The 13,593-nt window shown below is 41.7% G+C and overlaps 1 protein-coding gene across 1 annotated transcript in view; it reads right to left on the minus strand.

The window, feature by feature from the left end:
• Window positions 1–860: 860 nt before the first annotated feature.
• The window catches only part of LOC308304453 (A disintegrin and metalloproteinase with thrombospondin motifs 2-like), a 60,099-nt gene continuing 47,366 nt past the window's right edge, over window positions 861–13,593 (minus strand). Inside the window, exons 17-24 of the mRNA XM_080749053.1 lie at window positions 13,113–13,276; window positions 11,855–12,014; window positions 10,107–10,239; window positions 9,326–9,533; window positions 7,790–7,919; window positions 7,484–7,558; window positions 4,307–4,466; window positions 861–3,277 (exon numbers count right to left, since the gene is read on the minus strand). Of these exons, the coding sequence (XP_080605179.1) occupies window positions 2,311–3,277; window positions 4,307–4,466; window positions 7,484–7,558; window positions 7,790–7,919; window positions 9,326–9,533; window positions 10,107–10,239; window positions 11,855–12,014; window positions 13,113–13,276 (1,997 nt within the window). The 3' untranslated portion in view covers window positions 861–2,310. The remainder of the gene's footprint in view (window positions 3,278–4,306; window positions 4,467–7,483; window positions 7,559–7,789; window positions 7,920–9,325; window positions 9,534–10,106; window positions 10,240–11,854; window positions 12,015–13,112; window positions 13,277–13,593) is intronic.

Genomic DNA, 13,593 nt, shown 5'->3' on the forward strand with positions numbered 1-13,593 from the left:
TTATTAACAACCAGATTATTGTGAAATCACAGTGCCATATGCTGTTAACACAATACAGAAAACACAATAACTTTTATTCAAATGCAGATTTATTAAATTATCAAAACTCTACAGAGGTTTTTTTGCTCAAAACAAAAACATACATACCGACATGTAAAAAAAGACATTTTGTGTAATATGTGGTGACTGTGGTAATGCATTTGGCTAGTAGAAGTCTCATGCATGAAATGTGACAAACATAAGGACTCTGGCCTGTTTACCAGTTTGTCTTTGTACAACAAAAAAAGAAGAATAAAAAGACAGTGGAAATGTAAAAAAAAAAGAGAAGAAAATACAGTATTGTGTGGCAGTCTTCTGTACAGAAGCAGTTGCTTGGTGCTGTGTGAGTTAGGCTTGACATGGCATATTTCAATATTTTGTAAAGTCAACAGAAATTCCAGAATCGTGATCACCATCCTTCAGTGTTGCATAAGAGCAGATTTAATTGTGGGACAGAGATTATTTAATTAATTAAATTGCGTAAAATTGTTTGTTTTTAGTAATAATTATGGTTGTGATTTAAAGTAGAAAATGGTTCTGCTTGTTGTTGGGTAGTGGTTGTAGCTCTAGTAGAAAACATTCAGGGGATCTGTTTTCTGAACATTGTGTAAAATGCGTGTAAAACAACAACAATCACACAGAACGGGACATTGATTTGAAAAAGTGTTAGCATAACTAGTGATTTTTCTTTTTTAGATGGACAAGCCTGTGTGTGATAGTACTGGAGAGATGAAGGGTGCAAGTTTGACTGGCCTGAACGTGATCAGGTTTATTTAAAGTGGCATTAAATTCACTTAAACAACTCACACATTGGTATACTTTTTAGGAATTAACTGAGAAATGAACTGAGATGTCATTCATTCACTTTAACTAACTGCTATTTATTTTATTTTATTCACACATACTGCAATATAAAATTAGAGACTGAAGCTGTCCACATTCTCAATGGAATTTGTTTATGGTTTTATTATACCATAATGTAACCTGAAAACAAAACATCAAAGATTGCAACCTGTGATAATCCCCCTGTGGTTCTGAACAAGGTCTTGCTGTCTGATTCAAACATAATTACATAAAACTGTGGTTTCCAATCTCTTCAGCCACTCAATGTCAGAGGCACTTTGTAGGAAATGTATAGGCCATGACAGAAAATTACAATTATTTTGATTTAGTGATTTACTTGATTAATGATGTTGGGAAGCCCTGAGTCTATATTTTAAAACTCTAAATCTAACCATAGCTAAATCAAGATTTGAAAGGATGTGTATAAAAATTCCACAATCCATCAATTATCTCAACATCCAAAATCATCTCATGATTGTCTGGCAGGTTCTTGACCCATGCAGCTTAAGGGTTGCACTCTAGATTGAATGAAATCTAGCTCTACATTGTGGGGAATCTCTAGATCCAGGGAATAGAAAGGAAATAAACATTGGACATATTCTTTTATTCTTTTCATGTCTCTGCAATCAGTGACTCCGCAGTCCGTCCCTTTCTCAAAGAACTTTGAGCCATTTAGATGGACAAGTGGGCGAGCCATAACAACATGCTGCATGTGTGCATTCCAAGGTGCTAGCAACTGAGTGTGGCTGGTGTGTGCAAGCGTGTGTATGTGACTAAGTGCGTTCGATGTGTCTAAGTGAGGGGTCTTCAACGTTTTTCAGGACCCCTTAGCTCAGTGGTTCTCAAACTTTGAAACAGTATACAAATGGACCCATTAGGGTCCTTTTGGTTCCATTTGTACACTGTCAAAGTTACAGACTAGTACGTGTCAATTTAGACCCCCACAAAGGAACCTAAAGAGTCCCTGAAATCCACTTTGAGAACCATTTCCTTATCTGAGAGTAAGATGAAGCAGGGACCCCCACTACACTTGTGAGTTGCAGATTAAACTTTCTCATAGATGTCATAGACCTGTTTGACAACACTACTATTGTGTAGTGTTGTGTTGTGGATTCATGTTAATGTGTATTTTCATACAGTTAACCACTTAACCCCCCAAATAAAACATCTTTGCAGAAAATAGCAGATCTACGAGCTCACGTTTCGTCCAATGTTCCCCTCAGAATAGGGATGCTAGGGTTCAAGTGATAATGTAGAAAATAATCCTACCACGCAAAGATTTGGCAGCCCCTCTGTAGTAACTCTGAGAACCCCCTAGGTGTCCCGGACCCCCTGTTGAAGACCCCTGGTCTAAGTTATTCATTTGACATACAAGTATTTATGTCCCTGTGCACAGTATGTCTACTTTGTGTGTCTCAATGTCCTCCATCATGTCCTCACAGCTTTGCGAGGTCTCGCTGGCAGCTCTTTCGTCCTACTAGTTCTCTGGAGCAGATCCTTTCTGCGCTTCTCGTTCAGAAGCTCTTGGATGCGCTTGTTCTGAGTTCGCTCGCGGAACGGCGGCATCCGGGCCACGAAATGGCTCTGGAGACTCCTGGGGATCTCGCTGTCCAGTCCCACGATCTGATACGGGACCTCATCCACCGAGTTGTTCTCTTTCTTCTCCTCTCTGTCCCTGGGGAAGGGAGTGGGCGTGGTGGGAGGCCACGGGGCGGCGGCCGTGGGCTTTGCCTCTTTAGTCTTCGTCCTACGCCTTTTCAGCTTGTTTTTGTACACCACTGTCGTAGTAGCAGTAGTGGTTGGTCCCCCTCTGACGATGTCATCGACGCGGCCCCCGAACGACGGCCGGGTAGAGTGGAACCACCTGACGGCATCGGTCCTGGCTGTTGACGGTGGTGGGGGGCTTGTGGTTACCATGGTTACAGCAGCAGGGGGCCTTGTGGTTGATGAAAACCTCTTCCTGAACCAGTGGGGTGAAGCCGTTCTCCTCGGCCTCCTCGTGGTGGATCTACTAGTGGTGGTAGAAGTCGTTGTCGTCGTACTGGCAGCAGTGGGTCTAGTAGATGTAGGGGCCGTAGTGGTAGTAGTAGTACTAGTAGTAGTCGTAGTAGCCACAGTGGTAGGAGTAGTAGTAGTAGTACTAGTGGATGTCGTGGTAGCCCTGGTGGTAGGAGTGGCATTACTGGCGGGGACATCGGAAGTGGTCCAAGGGCTCATGGTTCCCTCTCTGGCTGAGTATTCGTCATAATCTTCGTACTCTACATAGACAAAGTCAGTAGTGCTGCTCCCCCGGTTGGTGGGCAGTGGGGTTGCAGTGTAGCTGGGTGTGCTGGGTGGAGGCGACATGGTCCTGGAGGTCCACATGGTGCTTGGTTCTGTGGTGGAGGTCCAGGGTCTAGGAGGAGAGGACGGATCAGAGTTATTAATTTATCTACAACTTTTAATCTGGATTAGGATGTGCATTATCCAGGGATAGCAGTGTGTAAGGAAATAGTACTTAACAAACACTTGGTTACACCATGAAATAATAATGGTTTAGATTTAGTTCAATAATGTAATAATAAAACAGTAAACGTTTTTGTTGGTAACCACTGAATAAATCACAATATTACATTTGTGTGTTGTTCATTTCATATCAGTGATAATAAAACTCACTTGACTAATCCCTAACCTCATCACCGTTGTGACAATAAAGAGCACCCTTGACTGACAAGTTGTCTAGATGACTGCAACAAAACAACTTCACATTGATTTGTACAACAAGGAGGACAGGAACACAGAATAGAATAGTAGAACTGAACTGGACAGGGTGCAGTGAGGTATAGTTCCAAAATAAACAGTCACATCCTTAGTGTTCATTTAACCACACAATCCCTGGTGTCCCTATTTTGGACCTTCCTATAACGGGCAAACATTTTCAAAATGTATTTTAACAGGCAAACATTTCCTAAATGTATTTTAATCACTTTTTTTCATAGCAAATCTTATAGATTGGCTATTTCTGAATATCCAAAGTATTAAAGGACAACTTTGGAGGCATGCATACACGTGGCTAAATATGTCTTTTTAGACACAATAAGCTGACGATTTCTTTGTTACTATTTACACCAGCCCCCATAAGTCACATTTGCCAATGAAAGATTGCGGTGCATCTTGGGAATGGGCTTATTGTGTCTGAAAATACATATTTAGCCACTTGCATGCTTGCCCCCAACCTGGGGGCATGCATGCAAATCAAAACCGTTAAAATCACAAACGATAGAAAGAATTAAATGAAGACATTTTAACACTCATATTTTCTTTTCTCTAATGACTACAGGTATCTAAAATATGGAATTTAGTTCTAGACTTTAGCTTTAGTTAAGGACTCTCCTTAACTCTGACAATACAAATGTGGGGTTACACATTGTGTCTATTGAGTTACCTGCTCCATAGCTCCGTTGCCATGGTGATGCTTGGTCCAGTGGTGAAGTTCCCCACACTGCAGGACTTGCAGCACATCTGTTTGTATCCGGCGATGTTGCAGTACCTGCTCAGCACCTCCATGCGACAGAACACTGACTGATCGCCACGGCAACGATGCCCTGTGAATGACACAAGGAAGGCAGCTGTCATCCAATGCTGTCAATCCAAACGTCTCAGAAGAGGACGGAATTCATAACACAGACAACAGTTTTTACCCAATAAAAGGTGTTCTTTGTTCCAGTGTTTAAACAAAAAACACTGACAGCATAACAATAATCTATTACAGCCCGAAGAGACTGTAAAAAAAAGAAGGCGAAAAAATGGTTATTCCTTATATCTCTCTCCGCTGCTATTTTTACATGTTTTGGTGGTGGGCTACCCATTTTTCTATCACTGATGTGATTGAGCCTTTAAAGTTTTAAAGCATTAAAAGACGAGCCAAATTGAACAAGTTGGTTAAAAACAGATTTTGTGTAAAAACAGCAAATAGTCCTGCATAAGTGTCAGCATCAACAACAAAACAAAACTAATACAGAATCTGTGGAAATGTAAACTTAAAGGCAAACCTGACATCCATGCAGACCAGCAGACAACAGGGGAGCAAGACAAAAAGACAGTTGGAAGGAGCATTGGTTCAACAGGAAACAAGAAGATCATTTGCTCAATTATTCTGCAGTGGTGTTCAACCTTTTTCATATCAAGGTCCATTATTTATTCTGCATTTGATTTAATTTAAAATGTGCTTGTGGATCTTCTATTTTCGGCGGGTGACAGTTCATATGAATCCCAGAGTATTTAAGCTTTTGTGTGGGTGCAACACTCGTATTGCACCCACACCCACACAAATGCTTAAATACTTTAATAATAATCAATAGATCTGAAAGGACGGCTGTTCAATTATTGTGAAAGGAGACTTGAGTAGATTAATAGGCCTACAAAGACGAAATGCCTGTGACATGTCCTATTTGTGGCATAAGGCATCTTGATGACCTGTGTTTATCGGCATGAAGGAGTGGTAGAATATGAGAGAAACCTCCTACCAATGTTGGGCACGGACTCAAAGAGTCTCCACCAGTTTAATAGCACAACAGTTGTACTGTTTAAATCACATCCTGATGATTGGTTTACCATGCAAAGCTACAACTTCCATGCTAGAGACTTTTCTCTCTGTCTCTTTTCACATTATGCACCTGAGGCTGCACCCAGCAAAGTAATGACACTTTGACAACTTTCTTTAAAACATCAAAGGCAAAATCCGAAAACATATTTCCAACTTATTATGGATTTGTTTTACCTTTTTTCTTTTTTCATTTAGCTTTGAAATGATTGTACAGAAACCTTCCAGAAAGAAGTGAGTCAATACAACATCTACTTTAGATGTTGGATGTCAGTCCATCCATCCATGAAACAAATAGTGCATTTACTTCGACAAGCATGTTTACTTTAGAAACCCCACTTTTACAATGGCCAAGCGGAGGTCCTGGCATGAGAGATTCTCTTTAATCGTCGTTAGTCTTAAACACACCATGTCCAGTTTAAAGGCAGAAGCGATGTAAAATGTTTATGGCACAAAATATGTTTTTCTTTTCTTCAGTCGATTCTGTCCTTTGTCCAATGACCAATATGTACAAGGCGGGCGGTGAGCCACTTCCTATCAGCTTCAGATGTAATAGACCCGTTTCACAGCAGGGTAAATGCCCTGACGTCATGCAAGGCCTCTTGTTCACCATAATTCAATCGCAAATACAAATTAAATTGAACCACATCGACCAGAATGGAAAGAGGCAGATCCTGTAACACACACACCCACCCACAAGTGCACTTTTCTATTCTGTTCATTTCGGTGTGTACTCTTCCCTTGGTTTATTTTGGAGGTCTGTGCCCCGCATGGATGCTCGAAAACAGAACCGTGCTCTACACTAAATGGAAGGGAAACCTAATTAGTATAATGTAACCCTAATTAGTAAAATTGGTAACATCTGTGTTTACCCTACCATGTCAATATGGCTGCCGACCTGTACTACCATGGTTTGGAATAGTTATTAAATCATTCTCACCTCAACACCACCCACCAGTCTCCATGGTTCTGGTCATAACCCTTTTGTTCCTCACTTACACATCCAAACTTTTTTTTCTTCTTTTTTGCTTACATGTTTTCATGTCTTTAGTCATAAGAGGCTACACTGGCATGTAAGCTAATGTAAAGTTACAGTACACAGGAAGAGTGGACACATTGTGATAACCTCAATGTTAAATTGGCTATTTTGTTCAGAATGTAAAAAAATATAATTTGTAAGTGTAGTATACGGTACATGATTTGAAAATGCACGGTACATCATTATCAGACCTAAATGTTCCCATCAACCTCTTATTTCTTGTTGTAATATTTAGCAATTGCAATAATATTAGTCCTTAAATGTCAAAGTCTTAAGTTCAAATCATGTATACTTCACATTACTTCCGACCATTTTTCCAATTTTTTTTACATTTCGGAAAGAACTGCCAATTTAACATTGAGGTTCCCCCTCTTTCCGTTACTCATATGCTTACATGCTCATTAGCCTCTCATGGATAACGTTAAAGCAACATTTACTTTTAGTATTTGTCTGTTTCCTGACCTGGTATTTCTGTTTACTAAAGAGCTGGAGAAACCCGGCCCGTTATTGAACACTGTATAGCAATTATTAGTATCAGAATAGAGAGATATTTAACACTTATTTTAGCGTTGGCTATTCAAAAATAGCAGATATATAAGCTAACAGCACGTCACTTTGCTGCGAGCTTGTACACCTGCATTTAATTGTAATCTTGAAAGCGTGAGAACCAGTGATTTAGAATGCCTTTTTAGAAACATAATGGGTTAAGAGTGGCTGGTATTGCCCAGGCTACAGCCCAGAAAACCCTAAAAGGTTCATCTGTGGAAAGAGGTTAGCAGTGATGCAAAGTGATGAGAAAAGTCTTAGCAGTGATGTTAAACAGGGACACACAACAGTTTGTTGTGGAGAAGGCAGTCAGATTCAGAAGTGAAGGAGACAGTCAACGGCCAGCCAAAGAGACAGGGTTCGAATCCAGCCGCAGGACGGAGGCATGAAGATGAGAGAAGAGGAAGAAGAGGAGATGGGGAGGTGTTGTTTACTGGAGGAGATCTTGGGAGGTGGGAACTGAGGATTGGATCTGGAGAGCCATTGGATGATGGAGTTCCGCTGGTCACCTGCGGGGGGAGACAAACACCACAGTTAGTCCAAATGGGACCAACTAGTTAGATCAAGTAGTGGTATTTCTCAGTGGTGTTTAACCATTTAAACCCTATATATTGGCTATTTAAATGTTCGCCCTAGAATAGGGACACTAGGGTTCATGTGGCGATAAGGTGCCGCATCATAGTAGCTCTTACGTATTGTAAATTAGCATTAATTAATTCACAGCATGACTCCATTCTTACCGTTGCAGGGCATGAGTTGGCAGGGCCGGCTTACGGTGGGTTTGGTTTCTCTGCAGAGCCCCACTGAGTTGTCTGGACTGTTACACTGAACCTGACGCTCCTGGGTGCCATTCCCACAGGTTACCGAGCACTGTGCGCGCGCACACACACACACACACACACACACACACACACACACACACACACACACACACACACACACACACACACACACACACACACACACACACACACACACACACACACACACACAGATGTATACAACCAGTAAGACTCCCTAATTGGGAGATAAGCGACCGTTGGTCGCTTATCTCCTGTCACACTGCTGACATCAGTATGACATCACACCGTACACAAATGACCCTTATATAAGACCGGCATTATCTACCGACAGATTAGTAACAAGATGTCAAAATCGTTGAAGGTTGAATCTCCAGATATGGAGATAACCAACACATCCCTCCATATACTGTATGGAGATAACTGACGAATCTCACTAAGTCTGACCTCACAAGCCCCATATTTGGACACGAACAACATATAACTCCATATATAGAGACATAGCTGCTGACATCAGTATGACATCACACTGCTGACATCAGTATGACATCACACCGTACACAAATGACCCTTATATAAGACCGGCATTATCTACCGACAGATTAGATGCAAGCAGGATCTCGACTCTGACACAACTCATCGGCTCATAAGCTGGTTCTCCCTCCATATATGGAGATAACCGACGAATCTCACTAAGTCTGACCTCACAAGCCCCATATTTGGACACGAACAACATATAACTCCATATATAGAGACATAGCTGCTGACATCAGTATGACATCACACTGCTGACATCAGTATGACATCACACTGTCATACTGATGCGGAGATATGAGCAGGGCAAAGGTGTGACGTGTGACCGACGGACGGACGGACGGACGGCCGGTGGAGGTTTTGATACTAAACTGCGACCTAACGGTCGCAAACACTGACTGACATATGTGCATGCAAATCCGGACAAATGTAAAGAAAGTCACAGACACTCATAGATACACAGAAATCATAATCATGATCAGTGTTAAAAGATATATTACCAAATGGCAAAAACTCCCTTAATGTTGTTTATTTCTCACTGACTAGATCATGAGTTACTATTCTCCTTAAAATGTATGAAAATACCCTTTTTTGTCTTATAAATAAATTCTATTCAAGCAACCGTGGGTGTCAAAAGGGCACTATATGAATACTACAACTACTACTACTACCATTATTATCATCATCATCATCATTATTATTATACATAATACAGACAGTATTGGGGGTAAAAGTGTTAAAATTAACGGCGTTACTGTAATGGATAACTTTTTTGGTTAACTGAGTAACATAAAAAGTTTAGCAATTTAGTGGTTAATAACTAGTTACCCTTTCCAAAATAATGTTGTTACTTAGTTACATTTAACAGATTACTTTTTAATGGCAATAACGCTGTAACGCAGCGAGTTACTTTTAAAATTAACATTACTCCATAGTCCTTACCTGGGACCAGGGCCCGGCTCTCCAGACTGCAGGGCAGAGGATTCGGTTGCAGGGTCTCTTGCCCTCTGGTCTGTCATCGTTACACAGCTTACTGTTGATAGAACGCTGCCCCCCGCTGGGCAGAGGCTGCTGGCACCCCACCCAACGAGCCTGATACCCTGTCTGTCCACAAGAGGCGCTGCACTCCCCCCACTCACCTGTCTGCCAGCTGATGGACGGGGAACGTCAAAGAGAAGAGACAGGACGAGGCGGTGGGTGGTGGTGGTCAAGCAGAGTAAGAGAGAGAAAGGAGAGAGGCGAGAGGGTGAATGAATAGAGAGAGAGAGAGAGAGAGGGTGAGAGAGAGAGAGGGACAGAGTGAAAGAAAATTTAAGGCAGGTAGTCAGAGAGGGGGAGGCAGAGAGGAGGAGAACGAGAGGAGTTGGATTTGAGGTGAGAGAGAGAGGGGAGAAAGTGAGTAAAAAGTCTACAAATCTTAGGTCTGTGTTCGAAATACTGTCATGATTCTAGTCTCTAACGTCATTTAACAGATCCTTGAATCCTCAAATTTGAATAGAATTTGGAATAAAGAAATGCACTAAAAGTGTGTGAGTGTGTGTACTCACTACACGAGGGGCCAGATTCACAAAATTCTCTAAAATAACTTCCTTCTTCAAGTTTCCTCCTATGATAAAACTTTGGATAAAATGTTCTGTGTGCGTGTGTGTGCTTGCGTGCGTGCGTGCATGGCTGTGTGTGTGTTTGTGTGTCTGCAGGTGCATGCGTGCAGTGCATTGCGTACACAGGTTGCGTGCAGGGTTGCATGTTGCAGTTCCTGCTGATGGCCCTGGGCTTGTTGATGTTCATGCAGAGAGTGCGAGTGACCATCTTCCCATCAGCTTTCCGCCTGCAGCCGAAACGTGTGTACTGTTTTCCTGGTAACAAGACAAACAAACACACACACACACACACACACACACACACACACACACACACACACACACACACACACACACACACACACACACACACACACACACACACACACACACACACACACACACACACACACACACACAGTGAAATCCACAGTGATAATTTAACTTCAATCACCTACTGTACAAAACTGTCTCCCTGTCCTCTTCTTTTTGTAATCTCTCTCCCCCTCTTTCTCTCCCTCACTCTGTTTCTCTCAGGCAGGTGCACCTGCCATTTTGCCCTTAGAGTTGAAAGGGGCCGTTTTGTATTCGACCACATTTTGAGATGGAAGTGTAATAGTGATGTGAAAAAAAAGACACCATGTCAATCCGCTCTCCAACTGCCCCCCTTCCAAATGGGTTATTTCAATCAATCAACGTCGCATGTTCCAAGGTTCTGAATCCATCTCGTAATTAAAAGCAGAACATCCCCAGTCCCAGTTCGGTTAGAGTGAACGGTATCACTCACGTAGGCACTGTTTCAATTATGAAACTACGATTAAACAACACTTACCTCCTTGCTGTCATTTAATCATTACTGGCCTCGGTACTTGCAAGCAAGAAAGCTCATCTAACAATCATTAAATTGCCATTATCTCTTGACAGATTATGTGTTGCATAGTTTTTGTAATTTAATGGTCATTAGCCTGTTTTCTAAAATCATCAATCAATCAATCAGTTTTTACTGGGAAAAAAAGAAGCTGCATACAAAACATACACTCTCTGCTAGAAGAAGCAATCTCCCTGTGTGCACGCCTGTGGTTTTGAATATCGTCGCTTGCAGGCAGAAACCTTGTATCTTCTCCATATTTCAACTTTTAATGTTTTCCCGTAAATTAATGCCCTACTTCTTCATTCTACAGTGTCACAGAAAAGTTGCAAAAATAGACAATCTACAGCTCACAACGCGCCACATCAGGATTATTTTCCTATTTTCTGTTTATTAATATTGAACCAATGAAGACCTTGTGACTAAAATAATAACTACACTGGATCAATTGGAGCACAGGTTCTTTTTCTGGAGTCTGGAACTACACCTCCCAGATCCGAGGCAGGAAGCTGTCACCTCTTGGTCCTTTCCGTTCACGAAAATATATTTCCCTTTCTGCTTCAGCAATGCATGTGCAGGGTATGCACAAGCATAAAATGAATGGCAAATCGAGTGGCAAAGTGAGTGGCAAAGTGAGTTTAACGTTGTTTAACGCAATCAGATTTTTCTGTTTGGATGTATGGGCTGTCAAGGCCAGTTTTTGCCACTCAGTAGTAGTTCTCGCATAACTTCCGGGTATGATGATGATGTCACGGGCATACCCTCTATATAATGCTTTGATGATTTTGATTTATATTAGGATGAATTTGCGCAACTGTAAAGATGAAGCGGAAGTGGGGAGGAGGCGTCATTTTCAGATGCTCCAGACTGTATGGAAATTGTGGAGAGGCAACAGTCTGTTCATGTGAGACTACAGTACCTTAAAAGTAACAGTTTTGGACATAAGAGGTTTCCATCCTACCGCGCGTGATATTAAACTGGCCAGTGTATAAATAGTGTGTCAGTGGGGTGAGTCTCTCCTACCTCCTCCACAAGGTTTGGAGCAGATGGACCATTTCTTCAGAGCCCATTCATAGAAGGTCATGTCCTCCTGCAGCAGGTTGCTCTCTATAGAGGAGTACAGCTCCTTGTGAATGATGTACTTGTAGGACAGCGTCACCTTGAGGTCACCTTCAGGACGGATCTAACACAGAGGAGACGGATTCAAACCCTTTAAGACCTTTAAGAGATTAAAACAACTGAAAAACATATGTTGCTACATGTACTGTATATCAGTGGTGCTCAAAAAAATTCAAGGACACACAAAAGTATATGTATTTGGCCGCGGACCCCCCATCTAAAAAATATTTTGTTCCAGGCACCCCCCCCAGAAGCAAAATTGGAGTTCAAAATGTTTGCTTTAAAGATTATATATTCAAAGAGTTGCACAAATGTGCTCTATGAGCTAATTTTGAATAGCCAAAGTATAAAATAGGTTAACTTAAAGTGGTTAAAATGATTGTAAAAATCTAAAATGACACGGATGAGGTTTTAATGGGTTAACAAACATGCAAAGACTTCTATTTGTCTCTTGCTGTACTCATATGCTGTAGGTCTAAATTGGCACACGCTTTTTGAGCGGTGGTCACACCGTCTCCATAGCGTGGCCGTGTGTGTATCCGTGCGTGTGTGTGTGTGTGTCTGTGTGTCTGTAGCCTCTGGTGTATGTAGCCTGAGTACCCTGGGTGACCAGAGAGGTGCTGTTGAGTCTAGCCTGGCCTGTGCATCAACTGCAACACACACACACACACACACACACACACCCCCCCCCCCCCCCCCCCCCCCACCCCACCTCTCAGTTCACACGAGTGTGATTTTTGATCTACAGAGCTACTGCAGTTAGTAATGACACTCATTCACACAACTCTGTGTTGCACCTGGTTAATCAATCATCAATGACGCATTGGCTAGTCATTCAGTTATCCAATATTTGCCGTTTAGTATCTTACCATGACCACAATGCTATATTTTACCTGGTTAATAATAGTCATTTACATATTACAATTCAGTGAGCAACTCAGCATGTGTGAAATCACAGTAAGCACGGAACCTTGACAAGGCAAAATAAGTCACGTAAGTAGAGTGCAAAGAGAACATTGTAGTGCCTCTGAGAAAACAGGATACCTGGTTAACATCAAACTTAGCATCTGTCTAAACAACATGCTATCTAAATAACATTCTTATCATTTGTGGCAAGAAAAAAATACATTTTAACAAGTAACCTCTAATTTATTCGCATTACCATGACCACAACCCCGTATTTTAATGGTCCGGTGGTCTGAATGGACTCCCGGTCATCGTCATTGTGGTATTCCCATTCCACACCCTTCTCTATCACCACACGGCTTTCTGGGAAGTCGTTTTCATCGTTGAGGAACACGTGACGCGTCTCCTGGTCCTTCACCGCTAATACAGGAAAAAAAGCAACGACATGAAAACAGTCCACTCAACATCATGACAAGTTTATTAACAATGGATAATTAATCAGGTTTTAATGGTGATCATTTTGGCATTGTTATCACGGTTTCACGGAACTTTGCAATGTTGTCATTGAAAGAGCTTTGGTTGTTGTCTCCTGTACTCCTGTATAGCTAAGCAATGTACTCAGGGTGTGAGGTAAAATTATTATCCTCTCACCCACGGGTGTCATCTTTACTTAGTTATCATGTGTGACACGATTTATTTGGTTTCATTTGATGTACCACTGCTCAAAGAAACGAAGG

This window comes from Nannobrachium achirus, assembly GCF_963921795.1.
Source record: "Nannobrachium achirus genome assembly, chromosome: 19".
Classification (NCBI taxonomy): domain Eukaryota; kingdom Metazoa; phylum Chordata; class Actinopteri; order Myctophiformes; family Myctophidae; genus Nannobrachium; species Nannobrachium achirus.